The 19,732-nt window shown below is 50.2% G+C and overlaps 1 protein-coding gene across 1 annotated transcript in view; it reads right to left on the minus strand.

Moving 5' to 3' along the window:
* The window catches only part of RNF43 (ring finger protein 43), a 131,543-nt gene that overhangs the window by 8,500 nt on the left and 103,311 nt on the right, over window positions 1-19,732 (minus strand). Inside the window, exons 6-8 of the mRNA XM_027830405.3 lie at window positions 18,498-18,653; window positions 16,965-17,067; window positions 14,596-16,098 (exon numbers count right to left, since the gene is read on the minus strand). Coding sequence (XP_027686206.2) covers window positions 14,596-16,098; window positions 16,965-17,067; window positions 18,498-18,653 — 1,762 coding nt within the window. The remainder of the gene's footprint in view (window positions 1-14,595; window positions 16,099-16,964; window positions 17,068-18,497; window positions 18,654-19,732) is intronic.

Genomic DNA, 19,732 nt, shown 5'->3' on the forward strand with positions numbered 1-19,732 from the left:
ATAGGCCTGTACTGGTTGTGGTTTCAACCTACCACAAACCTGAGGTACTTTCTGTGTGCAAGATGGATAGCACCATGAAAGTAGGCATTTTGAAGGATGGGAGGCACAAACCAGTCTTCTGGATCTAGAGTTGGAATGATCACTGCTACAGTTACCATCCAAACCTTATGCATTGAATGAAGGTATAGATTGTAATCGAATTAATTGAGTAGCCAGAAGTCTGGAATGGGTCTCTGTAGCGGGGTGGTCACCTGCTTTGGCCTTAAAGGGCTTAAAACAGCCCAAGAGAGGGCTGTGGCTGGGAGCAAGCAGTTCCCAGGCTGATTGGGGGAAGCAGGCTCAGCTGTGGCCATGCCCCAGTCAGGGCTCAGCTGGCCCTTATAAGAGTGCAGTGGGCCGGGAGCAGATGGACTCTCTCTCTGCCTTTAGAGGGAGAAGGGCCTGGCTGCTGGGGAGCATACCTGGGTACCTAAGGGAAGGCCAGAGGACCTGGGGAGCTCTGACCTGGAAACCCCCCAGGCTGTAGGCCTAGTGGAAAGCCAAAAAGGGTACTGGGGTTGCAGGGGGCAGCCCACGGGTAGGCAGAGGCAGCAGGTCCAAACCTCCCTTGCCTGTGATGATTGGCTTATACACCGCAGTCTGCCCCAGTGTGCGGGGGCTCAATGGTGACTGGCAGTAGCCAAAGACTGAGGTGAGGTGGGGATAGTGGGTGGGGGTTCCCTGGGGAGGGGAGACCAGAGACTGTGGGGGTACTGCCAGGGGGCAGCACCCCAGGGAAAGGGGCATCGGGGTCCGGTAGGGACACAGGGGCCAGTGGCAGCAAGACACTGGCCTGCAGAGGGCACTCCAGAGGCTGGAAGAGCGAATTCCCTGAGAGACCAGCAGGAGGTGCTGCAGGGGTGAGTCCCGCCCTGTGACAGTCTCCAACCTCTTTCCTTCTTGGGTATGAGGAAATATTTTTAATAGAAACCTTTCTGTCTGTAACATGCATAAACCTCTTCTATAGTTTCAAGAGTGAGGAGAGTATTGACCTCTTGGATGAGTAACCTCTTGTGAGAAGGGTCCCTGAGAATTGATGAGGGAGGTAGGTGGAGTGTAGAACTAGATCATATAACCAAACATTAGGATTTCTTGGACTCATTCCTCTGATGTTATGAGGTTCCCAGAATGATGATATGTAAAGAGAAGGTTTCCAATGGGTGTTAGGACAAAAGATTAATAGGTTCCAAGGCCAGAAGGGACCATTGTGATCATCTAGTCTGACTTTCTGTATGACATGGGCCAGAGAGCTTACCCAAAATGATTCCTAGAGCAGACCTTTGAGAAAAACTTCTAATCCTAATTTTAAAACGGTTGGTGATGGAGAATCCACCAGAACACTTGGTAAATTGTTTCAGTGGTTAATTACCTTCACTGTCAAAAATTTATATCTTATATCCAGTCTGAATTTGTTTAGCTTCAACTACCAGCCATTGGATTATGTTTCTCTTCTAGATTGAAGAACCCGTTATTAAATATGTATTCCCCATGTAGATACTTATCGATTGTAATCAAGTCAACCCTTAACCTTCCTTTGTTAAACTAAAGAGATTGAGCATTTTGAGTTTATTGATAGAAGGCATGTTGTCAAATCCTTTAATCTTCTTGACAGGTTTCAGAGTAACAGCCGTGTTAGTCTGTATTCGCAAAAAGAAAAGGAGTACTTGTGACACCTTAGACTAACCAATTTATTTGAGCATAAGCTTTCGTGAGCTACAGCTCACTTCATCAGATGCATACTGTGGAAAGTGTAGAAGATCTTTTTATACACACAAAGCATGAAAAAATACATCTCCCCACCCCACTCTCCTGCTGGTAATAGCTTATCTAAAGTGATCACTCTCCTTACAATGTGTATGATAATCAAGTTGGGCCATTTCCAGCACAAATCCAGCACAAAACCTATTACCAGCAGGAGAGTGGGTTTGTGTGTGTGGGGAGGGGGGGGAGAAAACCTGGATTTGTGCTGGAAATGGCCCAACTTGATTATCATACACATTGTAAGGAGAGTGATCACTTTAGATAAGCTATTACCAGCAGGAGAGTGGGGTGGAGGGAGGTATTTTTTCATGCTTTGTGTGTACAAAAAGATCTTCTACACTTTCCACAGTACTCATCCGATGAAGTGAGCTGTAGCTCACGAAAGCTTATGCTCAAATAAATTGGTTAGTCTCTAAGGTGCCACAAGTACTCCTTTTCTTTTTTTAATCTTCTTGTAGCTCTTCTCTGAACCTCTCGAATTTATCAACATCCTTCTTGAATTGTGGGCACCAGAAGGGGATAGAGTATTCCAGCAGTCATCGCACCAGTGCCAAATACAGATGTAAAATAACCTCTCTACTCCTACTCGGGATTCCCATCTATGCATCCCAGTGTCACATTAGCTCTTTTAGCCACAGCATCCCTCTCTAAGCTCATGTTCAGCTGACTACCACAATCCCCAAATCTTCTTCAGAGTCACTGTTTCCCAAAATAGAGCCCCCCATCATGTAAGTGGCCTACTTTCTTTGTTCCTAGATGTATACATTTATATTTAACCATATTAAAATGCATATTGTTTGCTTGTTCCCAGGTTATCAAGCTTTCCAGAACACTCTGTATCAGTGACCTGTCCTCTTCATCATTTACAATGCCCCCAGTTTTTGTGTTATTGGCAAACTTTATCAGTGTGTCATCAGCAAACTTTATAAACGAGTCATCAGCAAACTTTATAGTTTATGTTTTTTTCCAGGTCATTGATTAAAATGTTAAATAGTGTGGGGTCAAGAACCGATCCCTGCAGGACCCCCCTGGAAACATGCTGCTGGCTGATGGTTCACCGTTTACAATTATATTTTGGGACTTGTCAGTTAGCCAGTTTTTAATCCATTTAATGTTTGCCAATTATCTGGACCTACTGATTTAAAAATATCTAACTTTGGTAGCTTCTGTGTAACACCCCCAGAGATACTAGTGGAATGGAGAGCGTTATCAGCATCATATGATGCGACTATATCATCTGCTTTTTCTCCAAATACAAAACAGAAATATTTATTGAACATTTAAGACTCTTCTGCATTATTATTGACAATCCTACCATTTTCATCTAGTAATGGACCAATACCATTGTCAGGATGCTTTTTGTTCCTAAGATATTTAAAAAACTCTTTTTAACTCTGCTGCTCATAGATTGATTTCTTCCTCTGCTTCCCGTATTAATTTTCTACACTTCCCAACTTCTGATTTATATTCATTACTATCAACATCCCCTTTCTTCCACTGGTGTGTGCGTGCGTGTGTGTGTGTGTGTGTGTGTATATACATATATAAAATTTTTCCCCTCTAAACCAGATTGGGTTTTATAACCAGCACAGCCTTCTTCCTAAGTTGCAGAATTGTGGCTTTGAGAATCTAGGAAGGTGTTCTTAAATGATTCCCAGTTATCATTCACAGGTTTCTGATTAAATTCTTCCTCCCAGCTGAGTTGGCCCATAATTATTTTCAGCTTTGTGAAACTAGCCCTATTCAAGCACCAAGTATCTATAATTACTGGTCTGGACTTTATTCTGTTTGCACATTATAAATGTGATCAAGTCATGATCACTTGTACCTAAGCTACCATTAATTTTAAGTTCTGTGATCAGTTCCTCTTTATTTGTTATGACAAGGTCTAATAAAGAATTCCGTTATGTTGGCTGCAACACTTTTTGAGTAAAGAAACTGTTATCTGTAATGTTTAGAAATTCCAACAATTTTGCTATTACTTTTTGAGTCTTTGGCTAGCTGTTCTTCCAATTCTTTTTTGGCCTTCCTAATTATATGTTTATACTTCATTTGCCAGTGTTTATGATCCGTTCTGTTTTCCTCACTAGGATTTAACTTCCACTTTTTAAAGGATGCCGTTTTACCTCTCACTGCTTCTTTCACTTTATTGTTTAGCCATGGTGGCACTTTGATTCTTTTACTATGTTTTTTTAAATTTGGGGGTATACATTTAAGTTGAGATTCTATTATTGTGTCTTTAAAAAGTTTCCATGCAGCTTTCAGGGATTTCACTTTTTGCACTGTACCTTTTAATTTCTGTTTAACTAACCACCTCATTTCTGTGTAGTTCCCCTTTCTGAAATTAAATGCCACAGTGTTGGGCTGCTGTGGAGTTTTCCCCGCCACAGGGATGTTAAATTTAATTATATTATGGTCACTATTACCAAGCGGTCCAGCTATATTCACCTCTTGGACCAGATCCTATGCTGCACTTAGGATTAAATCAAGAATTGCCTGTCCTCTTGTGGGTTCCAGGCCGAGCTGCTCCAAGAAGCAGTTATTTAAGGTGTCAAGAAATCATGGTATCATGAAATTTAAGGTATCATGGATCTCAGTTTGTCAGATGGGTATTTTCACAAGTTACTTCAAAATGTGAATATACCACATCCTCCATATAACAGCATACGTGGTAGAAGGACAAGGACGATTCTGCTGACACAGCCATTGTTTCCTATGAGCAACTAGGGAGCAGTTGCCCTCAAGGGATGGCCCAGGTGCTTCAGTGTAACCACTCGCTAAGGCAATGGCAGGGTTCTCCCATTGGCGAAGGGACTCCTCTTCCCCAAGAGGCAGTAGCTAGGTGGAAACAGAAGAATTATCCCATTGACCTAACGCTGTCTTCACCAAAGGTTAGGTTGGCTTAACTACATTGCTCAGGGTTCGTAACACCCCTGAGAGACATAGATATGCTAATGTAGTGTAGACCAGCCCTAACGGAGCAAGGCCCCAAACCCATTGAAAATTGGGCATCCTAACTTTTAGGCTTATTTGGAAATCCCAGTCTACAGCCTGATCTATCCTACAAAGTTGGAGCAACTTACATCAGTTTCTTTCGCAATCGGATCTACATTTGTCTCCCCCAATGTAAGCACCCTGTTTCCTTGATGCAATATCACCACCTCCTCAGATAATGCAGAGCCAAAGTCTACCTACTTTCGTTGACAAAGTGCTAGTGTAGACACTGTACTACCTGTGTTGATCCTAACAGTGCTCCACTAGCTGTCCCACAATGCTCCTGTCCCCACAAGAGTGGTCACTATAGTCACAATTTTGCACTCCACTGCCCAGGGACCACAGATACCAGAACCCCACCTTTCCCCTTTAAAAACCTCAGCATGTTTTGAAATGCTTTTTTCTGGTTGCCTGCCTTGGAAAGCACACCTACTAACCCACATTTGTAAGCATCTCACCATGCCAGCTCAGCACAGACAGAGCTATACCTAGACATGCTCCTGCCTACAAGTCCTGGATCTCCTTGGCCTGTGGGGAGAAGAGGCTGTGTAAGCCAGTTAAGGAACAGCAAAAGGAATCTAGACACCTATATGCACATTGCACAGGGGATGCCATACTTGGCACAAAAGGAACAAGCAGCAGTGCCAGATGAAAGCCAAGAAACTTCAGCTGAGATATCAGAAAGCATGGAAGGGCAACAACAAATCTGGGACCACTCTGCAGACCTGCTGCTTCTACAATGAATGGCATGCCATACTTGGCGCAGACCCTACCAGCACCCTGAATGTGATTGTGGATGCATTGTTACAACTGGGCGCAGAAACACCTTCAATGCCCAGTGAGGAGGAGGCGGTAGGGGGCACAAAGGGGGATGCAAACCAGACTGCAAGCAAGGAGCTGTTCAAAACTCTGCCGAAATCAAGCCAATCCCACCAGGCAAGAACAGAGGAGTCAGGTGAGGGAGGGGAAGGGAACTTAGCTGAGTGTATGACGTGCACAACCCTGCATATTGATGGCAGTAGAAGGGACTTGGTCCAGGTGACACCATTTCAAATCCAGGGTGAACCCATGATCTTCCTCAAGGACAGGCAAGCATACCAACATCTCAGCACACCCACAGGTTTCTGTGTCCAGAAGATACCTGAGGATACCATCGTGGAGATCCTACAAGACGTGGCCAGGATCGACTCCTCCCTACTGGCACCATGGCAAAAGATCAACGCCTTGAACACCTTCCTGATCCCCCATATCTCATTTGTCCTGAGGGGATCAGCCGTGCCGAAGGTACTTCTGAACAAGGCAGACAACACCATCAGGCAGCTAGTGAAGAAGTGGATGTTTCTTCCCCAGAGAGCCAGCAATGAATTGGTGTACATCTCGCACAGGCAGCGCGGTGCCAAGGTCCCTCAAATGGGTGCTCTGTGCAACGCTGAAGTGATCACTCATGTCTTCCGCCTTCTGACATGCCTGGACGCCATGGTGAGGAACATTGCAGAAAGTGCCATGCAGGATGTCACCAAGAGGCGAATCACCAGGACCCCCTCCAACTCCCGCTACCTACCTGAGCGGCTCCCTGGAAGGCGAATTTGGAAGAGAGGGGGAAGACTTTGCTTCGCTCTGGTCTCATGCCCACAATACTACACGGAAACTAGAAAAGCGTATCGGCTGCCGCTAGACATGGTGCGAGGAATGCCAGGAATGCCACAGGTGAAGAACATGGACCACACAATCATCACTTTGAGAGCCAGAACCATGCTGGAGAAGACCCTGAAGGATGCCATCCGCTGCCAGCATGTGGAAAACCTGAAGCGGAAGCTGGATCAGGGCAAGGCGTTTTTGGTGACATGCAAGTGGGACGCCAGCAACCAATTCCAATTCCTTCACCCTATTTGCCGACTGGAGATTCATCCACTGGGCCTGACGCAACTGCATTCCACTGAACGGAGCCATCCGCCATGGGAATCGGGACAAGCAATGCAAGAAGCGCGGCTATGCCAACAAGACACTACCCCATGTCCCGTGTACTGCAAGCCCCATTCCAGAGCCTGGCAGCTGCGACAACTCCATCCATGATCGCCTGGTCAGAGCCATCCCGTCACCCATAGGGATGGTTGCTGTGAATGCCGCCAGCCCCGGAACCGACAGCCAACTGCGACCGGACATCATTATCACCAACGAGGACTGGAAGAAGATCATCATGGTGGATGTCACAGTGCCCTTTGAGAACAGGACCCCGGCCTTCCATGATACCCGAGCTCAAAAAGTGGAGAAATACGCCCCTCTGGCTGAAATTTTGAGAGCTAGGGATTACCAGGTTCAGACACACATGCTGATCGTCAGATCCTTGGGCGCATGGAACCCCAGTAATCAGTGAGTGTTGAGAGAATGAGGAATCGGTCAGCGCTATGCTCGGCTGATGCGGCAACTCATGGTGTCAGATGCATCGGATGGTCGAGGGACATCAACATAAAACACATCACTGGACATCGGCAATACCAGAGGGATGAGCTAGAGTTCCGCTGAGAAGCACAGTAAGGAAAGTAACTGAAATACTTCCTTGATATATTGTATTTTCTAAATGGACAACCAACCTAATTCTCAATTACTGAGGGACAATCTTCACTCATTGATATATTTTGCTTCCCACAACCACATCTCTGTACAACTTTTCATGAGTGATGTATCCAAATACTTGGATGCTAATATCTAACCTGTATTCTTAAATGTATTCACCTAAATCTGGGTTATTGCTGATTATGTATGATATGTATCTTATGACTTCTAAAAACAAACTTTGTATTTGTGGATAATCTAAGCACTATACCCAGATGTACAGACACTCTTTTCTCAACCTGTGTATTATATAATTTTAACATTAGGTTTAATAAAAAATTTAAATCTATTCCTCACAGGCATGTTTGTTTCCCTATTCATTGTCCAAACCCTCACCTCCCTTTCCCTGCCCTTCTTCCCCATTTTAAAGTGGTGCCCACCCCATCCACATGTTTAGAGAGCAAAGAGAGACTTTGGATTCCTCACTTTACTTTTAAAACCAGCACTGGGAATCCAATTCAAGTTAATGCTTTGGAATTAATATCTAGTTCATAGAATCATCGAATTGCCACTTTAATCAACTACTGCATGTTAGGTAATAAATTCAAATGGATTAGTGCAGCAGGCCAAATTCCACAGTCCACACAGATCAGGGTCCTGTGCTCGGTTAGTGGTAGAAGAAAGGTAGAGGTGGTGTTCACTTTGGCTGACTGGGCTAGCAGGGGGCCACAGTTCTCCTCATGCTCAGTACTTTGTTTGAACAGGGATGTCCCTTTTATCCACTTGAACAACCTCAGTGAAACTTTCATGGAGAGACTATGCAATCCTCTCTGGAAGATTTCTAGGGATGGTAGCCTTGTTTCTTCCCCGGGATAGGAGATATCCCCATGGCACTCTGCAATGAATTCGGCTGGCAACAGAGCAATAAACAGGGTAGTGGTATATGAGCCAGTGCAGCCTTGGGACGCCAGTAGCAGCTGTGTTCTCTGGGCCTTTGTCATCCTCAGGAGCAAGAGATATCAGCTCAAACCAACCTGCACGGTCCCTATTCTCATACCCCAGGGACACCCAGTATCTAAACCTCCCAAGCAACAGTCTGTCCAAAGACCCCCTCCACAGCAGCCTTGTCCAATCCATGGCAACTCCATGGCATTGCTCCATATAGCCCCAAACATAACAGGTGGCAGTACGGAGTGAATCCATACTCCCAGCACGCCATGCAAGCCAGAACTAGGAGAATCATGACTATACCAACACTGACCTGTGACAACTGTAGGATCAGCCAACAGGAACCATGCAGTACGTGTGTTTACCACGAATGAAACATTTTACAATGTTTTTAATAATGTGACAAAGCTCTGTCCTTGTCTCCGTGGGTCCCGCATTTCCTGGTGGATTTCGCTAGCCTCAGAGGCTCTCTATGACCCTCCACGTAACCCTTCTCTCTCTAGAGACAAGGGTCACAGTCTACTGAGCCATTTTCATCATAAGCCAGCAAGGGAGGTGAGGAGAAGCTATCCTCCCTTGCACAGTCTCTGTTGTCTCCTAGTCTCAGTGATTAATTGGGGGGGAAGGGGCAAAGGGGGGAGCCCGGGCCCACCCTCTACTCCCGGCTCCAGCCCAGGGACCCTAATAGTATCAGCTATGGTAGCTGACCTTTTAGAAACATGACACGTACAATTTTTTGGGCTACAGCAGCCCCCCAGCAGCCCCCAATTCCTCAAGCTCCACTTCACCCTTACCTCAGGGCCTCCTTCCTTGTGCCTGATATGGTGTGTACTGCTCAGTCTCTCCAACAGCACAACTTCCTCCCACAGCTCCTGACATGCACACCCACCTGACTAACTGGGAAGCTTTTAACTAGTTTCAGCCATCCCCTGATTGGCTTCAGGTGTCCCAATCAACCTAGTGTTCTCCCTGCCTTCTGGAAAGTTCTTAATTGGCCACAGGTGTCTTAATTGACCTGGAGCAGCTGCCATTTAACTTATCCTGGTACCAGGGATTTGTTTAGCCTGGAGCTAATATATCTATCTCCCACTACTTTTCTATAGCCATCTGGCCTTGCCCCGTCACAATATGTAAATATGTATGTTTATTATTTTACTCAGCTTTTATAAATATAGGTCATCCTCTTAACAGTACTGCTTCAATGTTTCTAACTTGTTTATTTGCACTTTAGCTTTGTTTTCTGTTTATTTGCCCCCAATAAAGTTTTATTTTCTGAAACTCAGAGTCCATGTTTTATACCAGTTTACACCAAGCAGACATGCCACATTACAGAATTCACAACGGGAGTCAAGATCCCACCCATATTTAAGGTCTATACACGCGAAGGCACAACATTTCCCAAAAGCATCACACAACATTGCTATGGCTGACAGTTATAAAGTTCTTTTAAGGCCTCCCTCAACCTTATGGCTCCACAGTTTGCTTTTCTAATAGTCCTTGTGTCTGGCTGTTCAAATTCAGCAGACAGCTGGTCCGCCTCATGCCGCCCTGCCAGGAGCCTTTACCTCATGATGATATTATATAATGCACAGCATGCTGCAACAATAATAGGAATGCTGAGATGCAATCTAAGCATTAAACATCACCAGTGAGTTTGGAGTCTCCCAAATGCATATCCAATGGTCATCCTGCACCTGCTCAGCCAGGAGTCGAATCTTTCCTTGGTTCTGTCGAGGTGGAAAGTGTAAAGTTTCATGAGTCAGGGGAGCAAGGGATATGCTTGGTCCTGCAGAATCACTATGGGTCTTTCAACATTGCTAGTGCGAATGAATCAGTTGAGGAAGAATGTCCCTGCTTGCGACTTTCTGAACAGTCCTGTGTTCTTCAAGGGTCAGGCACCTTCCCTGACTAGCCCACATGAACATCAGTGAAGCATTCCTGGTGATCCACCAACACTTGCGTAACCTATAAAAGTAGCCTTTTCCGTGTACATATTCACTGGCCAGGTGGGATGGTGCCCGAATATGGATGTGTGTGCTGACTGTCATCCCACCATAGTTTAGAAACACCATTGCTGCAAATTTATCTACTTACTATTCCCTGCACATTGCCGAGAGTCACAGGCCTGCATAGCAGGAGACAGTTAATGATCTTGCACATTTGGATGACAACAGCCCCCACAGTGGATATTCCAAATCTGAACTGATTGCCCGCTGCAGAATAGCAATCTGGCATTGTAAGCTTCCCGAGCACCACCGCCACTTGCTGTTGCACAGTCAGTGCCAGGGCCGGATTAACCTTTTGCGGACCCTAGCGCCAACCATTTTTGTGAGCCCCCATGTAGTCATTGTGGGCTCTGAGTGTGGGCCTGGTGTGGCAGGGCCATTGGTGCCATGGTATACCTGGTACTGAATCTCAGAGACATTTTTCATTTTGATCACACACCTCTGCATGACTATCTGCATTGCCATACCCAGATCCCTCAGCCCCCAGTTTTTCTCATTGAGCTGTATATGCATGTGGATTTACCAGTGTCCACAGTGAGCAGAACTTTCATAATGATCTGGGGAAACTCCCCACAGATTTATCTCCTTCCTCATTCAAACCTTCTATAGCCACGTCTCCAGTACCACCCTATGTCACCAGCCACTGTATGTTGTTCTGGTCTCAGCTCAATAAAGTTCCACAGCCAGCAGATAGCCGATCAGTTCTGACAAATGCCTCCCTCAGCGCCCATCCTGCCATTTGAGCGAGCCGCTTGCAGACACCATTTCCCCAAAGTGAGGACTTAGCCCTCGGGAAGCTGAAGACACCAGCCTTTCTCCTGCTCTCGTCTACATGCTAGTCTACTATTGGTCACCACCACCTCTCCCCATGCTTGTTTCTCTTCTACCTTGGATGTGCTCAGTGGTGAGCTGGAGCCGGTTCGCGGGAACCAGTTGTTAAATTTAGAAGCCCTTTTAGCGGGACAACCGGTTCTAAAAGGGCTTCTAAATTTAACAACCGGCCAAAAATGGTGCCTTAGGCACTGATTCCGTGGGTGCTCCAGCCCTGGAGCACCCACAGAGAAAATCTGGTGGGTGCAGAGCACCCACCGGCAGCTCCCCACCCCGCGCCTGGCCCCAGCTCACCTCCACTCGGCCTCCGCCCCTGAACGCGCCGCCCCACCCTGCTTCTCTGCCCCCACCCCCACCCCCCGGCTTCCCACAAATCAGCTGTTCACGCGGGAAGCCGGGGAGGGCTGAGAAGCAGGCAGCAGCTTCGCACTCAGGCCCAGGGAGGTGGAGGCGAGCTGGGGCGGGGAGCAATTCCCCTGCGTGCCCCCCGGGTTACCTGCTGCTGCGCGGGTGGCCCTCCTCATGCCCGCCCCACCCCAGCTCACCTCCGCTCCGCCTCCACCCCTAAACGCGCCGCCCCGCTCTGCTTCTCTGCCCCCCCCCCCCGGCTTCCCGCGAATCAGCTGTTCGCGCGGGAAGCCGGGGAGGGCTGAGAAGCAAGCGGCGGCTTCGCGCTCAGGCCCAAGGAGGCAGAGGCGGAGCGGAGGTGAGCTGGGGTGGGGGGGGCACGAGGAGGGCCACCCGCGCCGCAGCAGGTAACCCGGGGGGCGCGTAGGGGAATCGCTCCCTGCCCCAGCTCACCCCTGCCTCCCTGGGCCTGAGCGCGAAGCCGCTGCCTGCTTCTCAGCCCTCCCCAGCTTCCCGCCTGAACTGCTGATTCATGGGAAGCCGAGGTGTGGGGGCGGAGAAGCAGAGTGGGGCGGCACGTACAGGGGAGGAGGCGGAGGCAGAGTGGAGGTGAGGTGAGCTGGGGCCAGGCGGGGAGCTGTCGGTGGGGGCTCTGCACCCACTAAATTTTCCCTGTGGGGGCTCCAGCCCCAGAGGACCCAGGGAGTTGGTGCGTAAGGCGCCACTTTTGATGTGATCAGTGGGGGGGAGCGGCCGCTCCCCCTGCTCCCACCCTAGCTATGCTACCCTGCCCCTAGGAGCCAGAGGGTGCTGCCGGATGCTTCCCGGGAGCTGCCCCAGGTAAGCACCGCCGGGACTCCCCACCTCACCCCCCCGGCAGGTCCCTCTGGCTCTTAGGGGTGGGGTGGGCACACACTACGGTGGCCCACGAGACCCTCCTGCCCGGTTCTGGGGACAGTCAGGGGACAGGGGATGGGGGTAGATGGGACTGGGGTCCCGGGGGGCGGGGATGGGCCACGACCCCCTCATGGGGAGAGGAGGGAACCAGTTGTTAAGATTTTGGCAGCTCATCACTGGATGTGCTCCCTAGCCAGCTGGGGCTATTCTCCCCCTGCAAACCTGATCTGCTTCCTCTTTCCCTGCTTCCCTTGACATTCCTTTCCTACAGGTGATCTCTGTTCCTTGAGGTTAACTCCAGTTTCTTTATCCACTCCTAGCTTAATGGCCCCCAGTAGTCACAGAGCCACCTGCAGCTTCTCTGGCTACAGCCATGGGGCCAATTGCCAGAGGCCAGCCTTAGATAGCAGCAGCTGCTAGCAAGGGAGGGGTGGCAATTCCAAGGCTGCGCATGCTTGAACCTTGCAATGGTGGTACTAGGGGTTCTAAATCCTCAGCACTGGCCCTAGGCAGCTGCAGACTCTGCAGTTAGGTGCTTCCCTCCTCTAGGCCAAGGCTTTAAGTACCTGAGATGCCCATCACCTGCAGTGGAGGCCACCAATTCCCACGCACCCCTCAGCTAGCACATAGTTGTGCAGAAAGTGCAGCCTGAATGATTTTAGAGGCTGGAGCACTAGGAGGTTCCCATCCCTGAGCAGCAGCTCTGCAACCAGCTCTCATGGCCCCCTTCCACTGTGGGACCAGGACCCTGTGAAAACAGTGGAGTTACCCCGTGTATAACCTCTTCTGTCCAAAGCCTTTTGAAGTGAGTGGGAGTCGTTTCATTGTCTTTAATGGGCTGCATATGGAAGCAAAGGACCCCATTCTCGACTCTGGGAGCAAAGCGCATTCTATGCTGCACTGGTAACAGGAAGGTCTCACGTTACCCAGTGAATAAGCAACACCTCCTATAGCACCGAACTTTTTCTGAGAGGCCTCCTGCCCAATTACTAAATGTAAACCTGCTTCATTTACCAGGGCTAAAAATATCAGGTAGTGTGGTCACAAAAGCAAGGCCCTTCTGAATTCAGTAAAGTGCCCCAGGGGTCGATCCTGGGGCCGGTTTTGTTCAACAGCTTCATTAATGATCTGGATGATGGGATGGATTGCACCCTCAGCAAGTTCGCAGATGACACTAAGTTGGGGGGAGAAGTAGATAACCTGGAGGGTAGGCATAGGATCCAGAGTGACCTAGACAAATTGGAGGATTGGACCAAAAGAAATCTGATCAGGTTCAACAAGGACAAGTGTCCTTCACTTAGGACGGAAGAATCCCAAGCACCACTACAGGCTGGGGACCGACTGGCTAAGCGGCAGTTCTGCAGAAAAGGACCTGGGGATTGCAGTGGATGAGAGGCTGGTTATGAGTCAAGAAGGCTAAGAGCTTATTGGGCTGCATTAGTAAGAGCACTGCCAGCAGATCGAGGGAAGTGATTATTCCCCTCTATTCGGCACTGGTGAGGCCACATCTGGAGTATTGTGTACAGTTGTGGGCCCCCCAGTACAGAAGGGATGTGGACAAATTGGAGAGAGTCCAACAGAGGGCAACGAAATGATTAGGGGGCTGGGGCACACGACTTTTGAGGAGAGGCTGAGGGAACTGGGCTTATTGAGTCTGAAGAAGAGAAGAGTGAGGGGGGATTTGATAGCAGCCTTCCAGTACCTGAAGGGGGGTTCCAAAGAGGATGGAGCTAGGCTGTTCTCAGTGGTGGCAGATGACAGAACAAGGAGCAATGGTCTCAAGTTGCAGTGGGGGAGATGTAGGTTGGATATTAGGAAAAACTATTTCACTAGGAGTGCAGTGAAGCACTGGAATGGGTTACCTAAGGAGGTGGTGGAATCTCCATCCGTAGACGTTTTTAAGGCCCGGCTTGTCAAAGCCCTGGCTGGGAAGATTTAGTTGGGGATTGGTTCTGCTTTGAGCAGGGGATTGGACTAGATGACCTCCTGAGGTCTCTTCCAACCCTTATCTTCTATGATTCTGTGATTTAATGTCTGAACTCTGAAAATATCCATTCTCAGTTGTCAGCAGCTTGGGGCAATGCGTGGTGTATATATGCAGACATACACACACACACACACACACACACACACACACAGAGTGTCTATATATGAACCCTTAATTGTACAATCCACTGTTCAGAGGTTTGCTGAAAGCAGAGGTGACTAACAAACTTACCCTGACTGTGTTGCAGAGTTTGGCAGGGGAGGTAAAGACTCGTGTTGCCTTCTGTGGTGCCTGTCCCTGAGAAATCAACTGGATACATGGGTTTCCCCTCCCATTCTGATAGGTCCTTGTCCTGCTGCTGGGACTCCAAGTTGGAGGGCGGGACTAGGCACTTCCAAACCACCTGAGAGCCTGAGCAATAGGGCATAGGGGCTGTTGGCAACAGTGGCTGAACGTCTGGGGAGCAGCAGTAGCTAGGGGAGTGGCCATAGTGAATGTGAACATTGCAGTCTTTGTGCATGTCTGAGTCCTCTGAGAGGTGAGCCAGGGCAGGCTCCGGGCGGCACTTCCGTTTCCTTCTGGGGTGACGGCTTTGTAAGCCATGTTTCTGTAACAGTGGGAAAGGCAATGGACCAGCTGTTCCAGCTTGCTTACTGGCCACCCAGCTGAAGTCAGACCCATCTGCAGAAGAGGAGAGGTGCTTTGAGAGGTCAGGTCCCTGATGCACACAGGAGGGCTGTCCTGACAGAGATGCATCCTGGGACATTGGGCTGCTTTCAAGAGGCTGTTTGCAGTGACGAGTTTTCTCAGTCCTCTTTTGTGTCCGAGCACTGTGCACAGCCCCAGAAAACCAGGGCTTATGCTGGCTGGGTTCCTGGCCTGATCTCCCAGATGGACACTCTGGGTCCTTCCTGTAGTGATGGTGCCTGTGGTGGTGATAATGGACATGAGTCAGTATCTGACTCTTGGCTAACGCAGAGCTGCCGGTCTCCTTCAAGTCCAAAGACCGTAGCCTTGGCTCCCCTGGAGACTGCAGCTGCTCCTGGCCATTGTCAGTGGAGCTACAGTACACCCAGGGGTCGTAGTCACTGCTCAGGGAGCTGCGGAAGGTGGAGCAGCTACCATGGATGCCCTGAAGGCTGACGTCTGTGCAATTCAACATAGAATCACTGGAGGAGCCATGACAGGGTCCGGAGCTGGAGTCACTGCCTGGACCATCAGCCAGGTACCCACTGTGCAATGTGAGATAGCTCTCCCCTGAGCCACTGCTGTTCTGCTGCCTCCCATGACTGGTTCCCCGACGAAGAGGGGCAGCATGGTGCTGTCTTGGTACTACCGCAGTCCTGAATCCCAGGCAACGGGCCTGGTGCTGAAATGGGCAGGTCCTGTGAGAAGATGGCATCTGCCCACATGCTGGAGATTTTCGGTGCTGCTCATTCCCGAGGCCTTGGGCTAGAGAGGGCTGATGGCTGCATGTGGCCATGGAGCCCACTGGCCTGCATGGCATATAGTGCATGGTGGTTAAATCCAACTGGGAGAGCTCTGGGGAATGGAAGAAGGGGTTGCCATGGGGGAGCTGCGAAGCAAAGTTTCTGAGCCGCCTCTGGGGGTGGGCCTCTGGGAGGCGATACAGGGCGCGTCCTGGGTGTTGCCGGAAGAGGTGAAGCCGCTGCCCGGATTCCAGATCCTGGGGATTCTGCCTCAAATGCGCAGGCTGGGCAAAGGCAGCCCCCTCTAGAGAGACAGAAAGGGCATATCCACTACATGTCTGCATCCCATCCCACAGTTACCTGGCAACCCCTCCCCAGAACCCCGCCCAGACACCCAGTGCCTGGCAACCCCTCCCCAGAACCCCTCCCACTCTCCCACCTGCCCTGACCCACGTCTCTTCTGTGCCTGATACCCAAATATTCCTTGTCCCTCCCAGCACATGGGGACCCTTTTACTGCTTCCCGTACAGCCTGGTGAGCCTTCCCCTAAACCACACCCCCCCCAACACTCACCCACACATACCCACCACACCTTCCCTACACACACCACAAACCCCACACATATAACACCACCCCCAACACACCACAAATCCCTTCCCTCCCACACACCCAAATATCCACACCCACCCAAACACCCACCCCTGCACACACACCACACCCACCCCTCCACACCACAACGGCCCCATGCACATAACACCCCACCCGCCCCACATAACACCCCACCACCCACCACAAACCTCCTCCCCCCCCACACATCCAGACACTCCACCCCCCCACCCCCGCACACACCCCCATACACACCACACCTTCCCCCTGCACACAACCCCCCTTCTCCCACACACATAACATCACACACGCTCCAAACACTCACCTACACACACACCAGACCCTCCCCGCCACAAAAACAGCACAAATACCCGTCCTCCCACATCAAACCCACCCATACACCACAAACACCCTCTCCCCCACACCACACCCACACCACAAACACCCCCCCCCACACACCACAAACACCCCCACACACACATACCACACTCCCCTCCCCCCACCCACCCACACTCTTGCTGGGAGGTGCTTTTGATGGGCGATTTGGCCCTGCTGGAGCCCTACCAATGATATTGAACATGCAGAGCGGGCAGGTGTGGTGCTGCTGCAGCCAGGGGTCGACACACTCTCTGTGGAACTCATGGGAACAGGAAATAATCCGCAGCTCCTAGACAGAGACAGAGAGGAGGTTTGAGTGGACAGAGCAAGGTCTCTGGAGGGAGCTGGATGTGGGTGGGGAGGCGTCTCTCTCCCTGTCCCATGGATCAGCCCTGATCCCGCACTCCGGGCGCTTCCCAATGCACAAAACAAGACCACCAAAGAATCTCTAATGCTGCGAGCTGGCTCCGAGCATACCAGCCCATGCCTCTGCAGTGTTCAAGCTCTGGGGTCCGAGTGGGGCAACACATTGCAAAGCCCTCTGGAGGAATGCCCTGTCAGCAGCCCTCTGACACCGAGGGCTCCAACAAAGGCCCCAGTTCTGAGTGCAACTGGTGCAGTACCCCCTGGGGAGAGGCATTGCTCAGAGAACCAGGCCTCAACCCATTAGAGCTTTCCCTATACCCCCAACTCTCCGTGCAAATGTCTTGGCAGCCAGGCCAGGCCATGGAGCTCTGGAGTCACCTGGTCCTAGAAAGATACAGCTGATTCATAGATTCCAAGGTCAGAAGGGACTATTGAGATCATCTCGTCTCACCCCTCCATAACACAGGCCAGAGACTGCCCCGCAATAATTCCTAGAGCAGATCTTAGAGAAAAACATCCCATCTTGATATAAAAATCATCAGTGATGGAGAATCCACCACAACTCTGGGTAAGTTGTTCCAATGGTTCATTGCTCTCACTGTTAAAAATGCATGCCTAATTTCCAGTCTGAATTTGTCTAGCTTCAGCTCCCAGCCATTGAATGGTGTAAGACTTTCTCTGTTAGCGTGAAGAGCCCCATATCAAATATTTGTTCCCTGTGATCAAGTCACCCCTTAACCTTCGCGGTGTTAACTGACTGCCAGCAGGGGAGCCACGCTCTGTGCCAGCGTCATGTCTGAAGGATCACAATGGCAGCGTGTCGCAGTAATCTGGTCTGGAGGTGACAAAGGCTGGAATACCTGGACAGCAGCCAGGTTCACACACCCAGCGAGAGGATCCCACTTGTCTTGACAGGTGCTGACAGGGAAAAATGCTCTTGGTGTTAGGCATCACCTGAGCATCCCGGAGCAGCCTAGGCCAGACCCCCAAAGGACCAAGGCCCAGATTCTCAAAGAGATTTAGGCACCTAATTCCTGATTTCAATGGGAGTTGGGTGCCTAAGTCTCCGTGAGGCTCTGGGTTTAAAACGCTCACAGGCCCCTGCTCCCATGCTGGTACAGTAGGCAGCAGTGCTGAGCTTGGGCAGGCTTGCTCCAAAGCACAGGGCCAGGAAATGCCCTGCCCCACAAAGCACACTGCTCCTTTTGCCATTTACAGAGAGCCCTGAACAGCTGTGCAGCGCTCCCCTCCCAACAGCACCTCTGCCCAGAGAGTTCAGAGCCGTGATTGGCCATACTCGCTATCCGGCTTCCAGCCTACGCATACAGCCACTCCAGCGTGAGCTTGTCCTACCTGGCCCTCACTGAACTCCTCCAGACAGATAGCACAGATGGGGGCTGAGCTGCAGCTGCTGGCCGAATCCCTTAGGGCATCCTGTTGGCACCGGGCCTGGTACTTCCGGATGGCCAGCTGGCTGATCGCCTGCATGGTCTGCTGCTGCAAGGAGTCCTGGGAGAAAGGAAGAGAGTGCTAGACTGAAGAAGTGGCAGAGTGAAGAGAGGACTGGCCCCTCCTGCATAGTTAGGACAGAGAGCCACATGTTCCACCAAATCGCCAGATGTGAAAGCGAGGGCTCTCCTTTCACCAGCCACACTGCAGCCTGCAGCACCAGATCTCTGCACCCTACCTGGCGATAAAGGCAGCTGATACAGACAAATGGACCTGGCAGCTGTTCAAGGCAAACCGTGAGGCAGCATGACCTAGTTGTTAGAGCAGGGCACTGCCCTTCAGGAGACCTGGCTTCTATTCCCGACTCTCCCCTGATTCAGGTTGTGATCTGAGCCTAACCCTCCAAACACCCCCACTAATTCTGAGTGTCTGACGCCACGCACCCATTGTCTCTAGTTGGGCACCCAACATGAGATTGAAAATTCAGGCTTTAGCCTTTCTGGGACTCAGCCTTATAATGGGGACAATGCTACTCATCTTTGGGAAGGGGTTTGAAGTCCGCAGGTGAAAGGCCCTATGTCAGTGAGTGTACCATTACTATTAATGTATTGATGAAAATGGGTTCTTAAAACACATAAGAATAAATACAGTGTCCACAGTTTCCACCCGCTGCAATAAAACAGTGAGGACTCTTAATCCTCACACATAAAGGCCTAAACTGATCACCTGCTGATGCAAGAAGGAATTTGCCCCATGGCAAATTAGGGGTAATCTGAGATTTTACAAACTAGGCATTGAACCCCGAACTAGAGGAGTCTGTGGTGACTCTTCTGTGAGCCAGGAAAACCGAATGATGCTTTGTCCTCCCTGTTGAGTACAAGTGTCAGGGGCTATTGGCCCCTTACTGAAATGTAGTGCTTTTTTGGTTGGCCCCCTCCAAGGGGAAAGGGGAAGGGCTGAAGAGGAGTCAGGATCCTGGGACTGACAGGTCCCTAGGGCCAATGGGGAGAGGCCAGCACTCCAAGTCAGCTAGATTGTCAGGGCGAGCAAGTCAATGGGGGAGTTGAGAGCCCAGGGCCCTTGTTCCCTGTGAGCTGGAGCTGCCAGGCCAGAGTTGGGAGAGTGCAACAGCCCAAGAG

The sequence above is a fragment of the Chelonia mydas genome, chromosome 17, assembly GCF_015237465.2.
Source record: "Chelonia mydas isolate rCheMyd1 chromosome 17, rCheMyd1.pri.v2, whole genome shotgun sequence".
Lineage (NCBI taxonomy): Eukaryota > Metazoa > Chordata > Testudines > Cheloniidae > Chelonia > Chelonia mydas.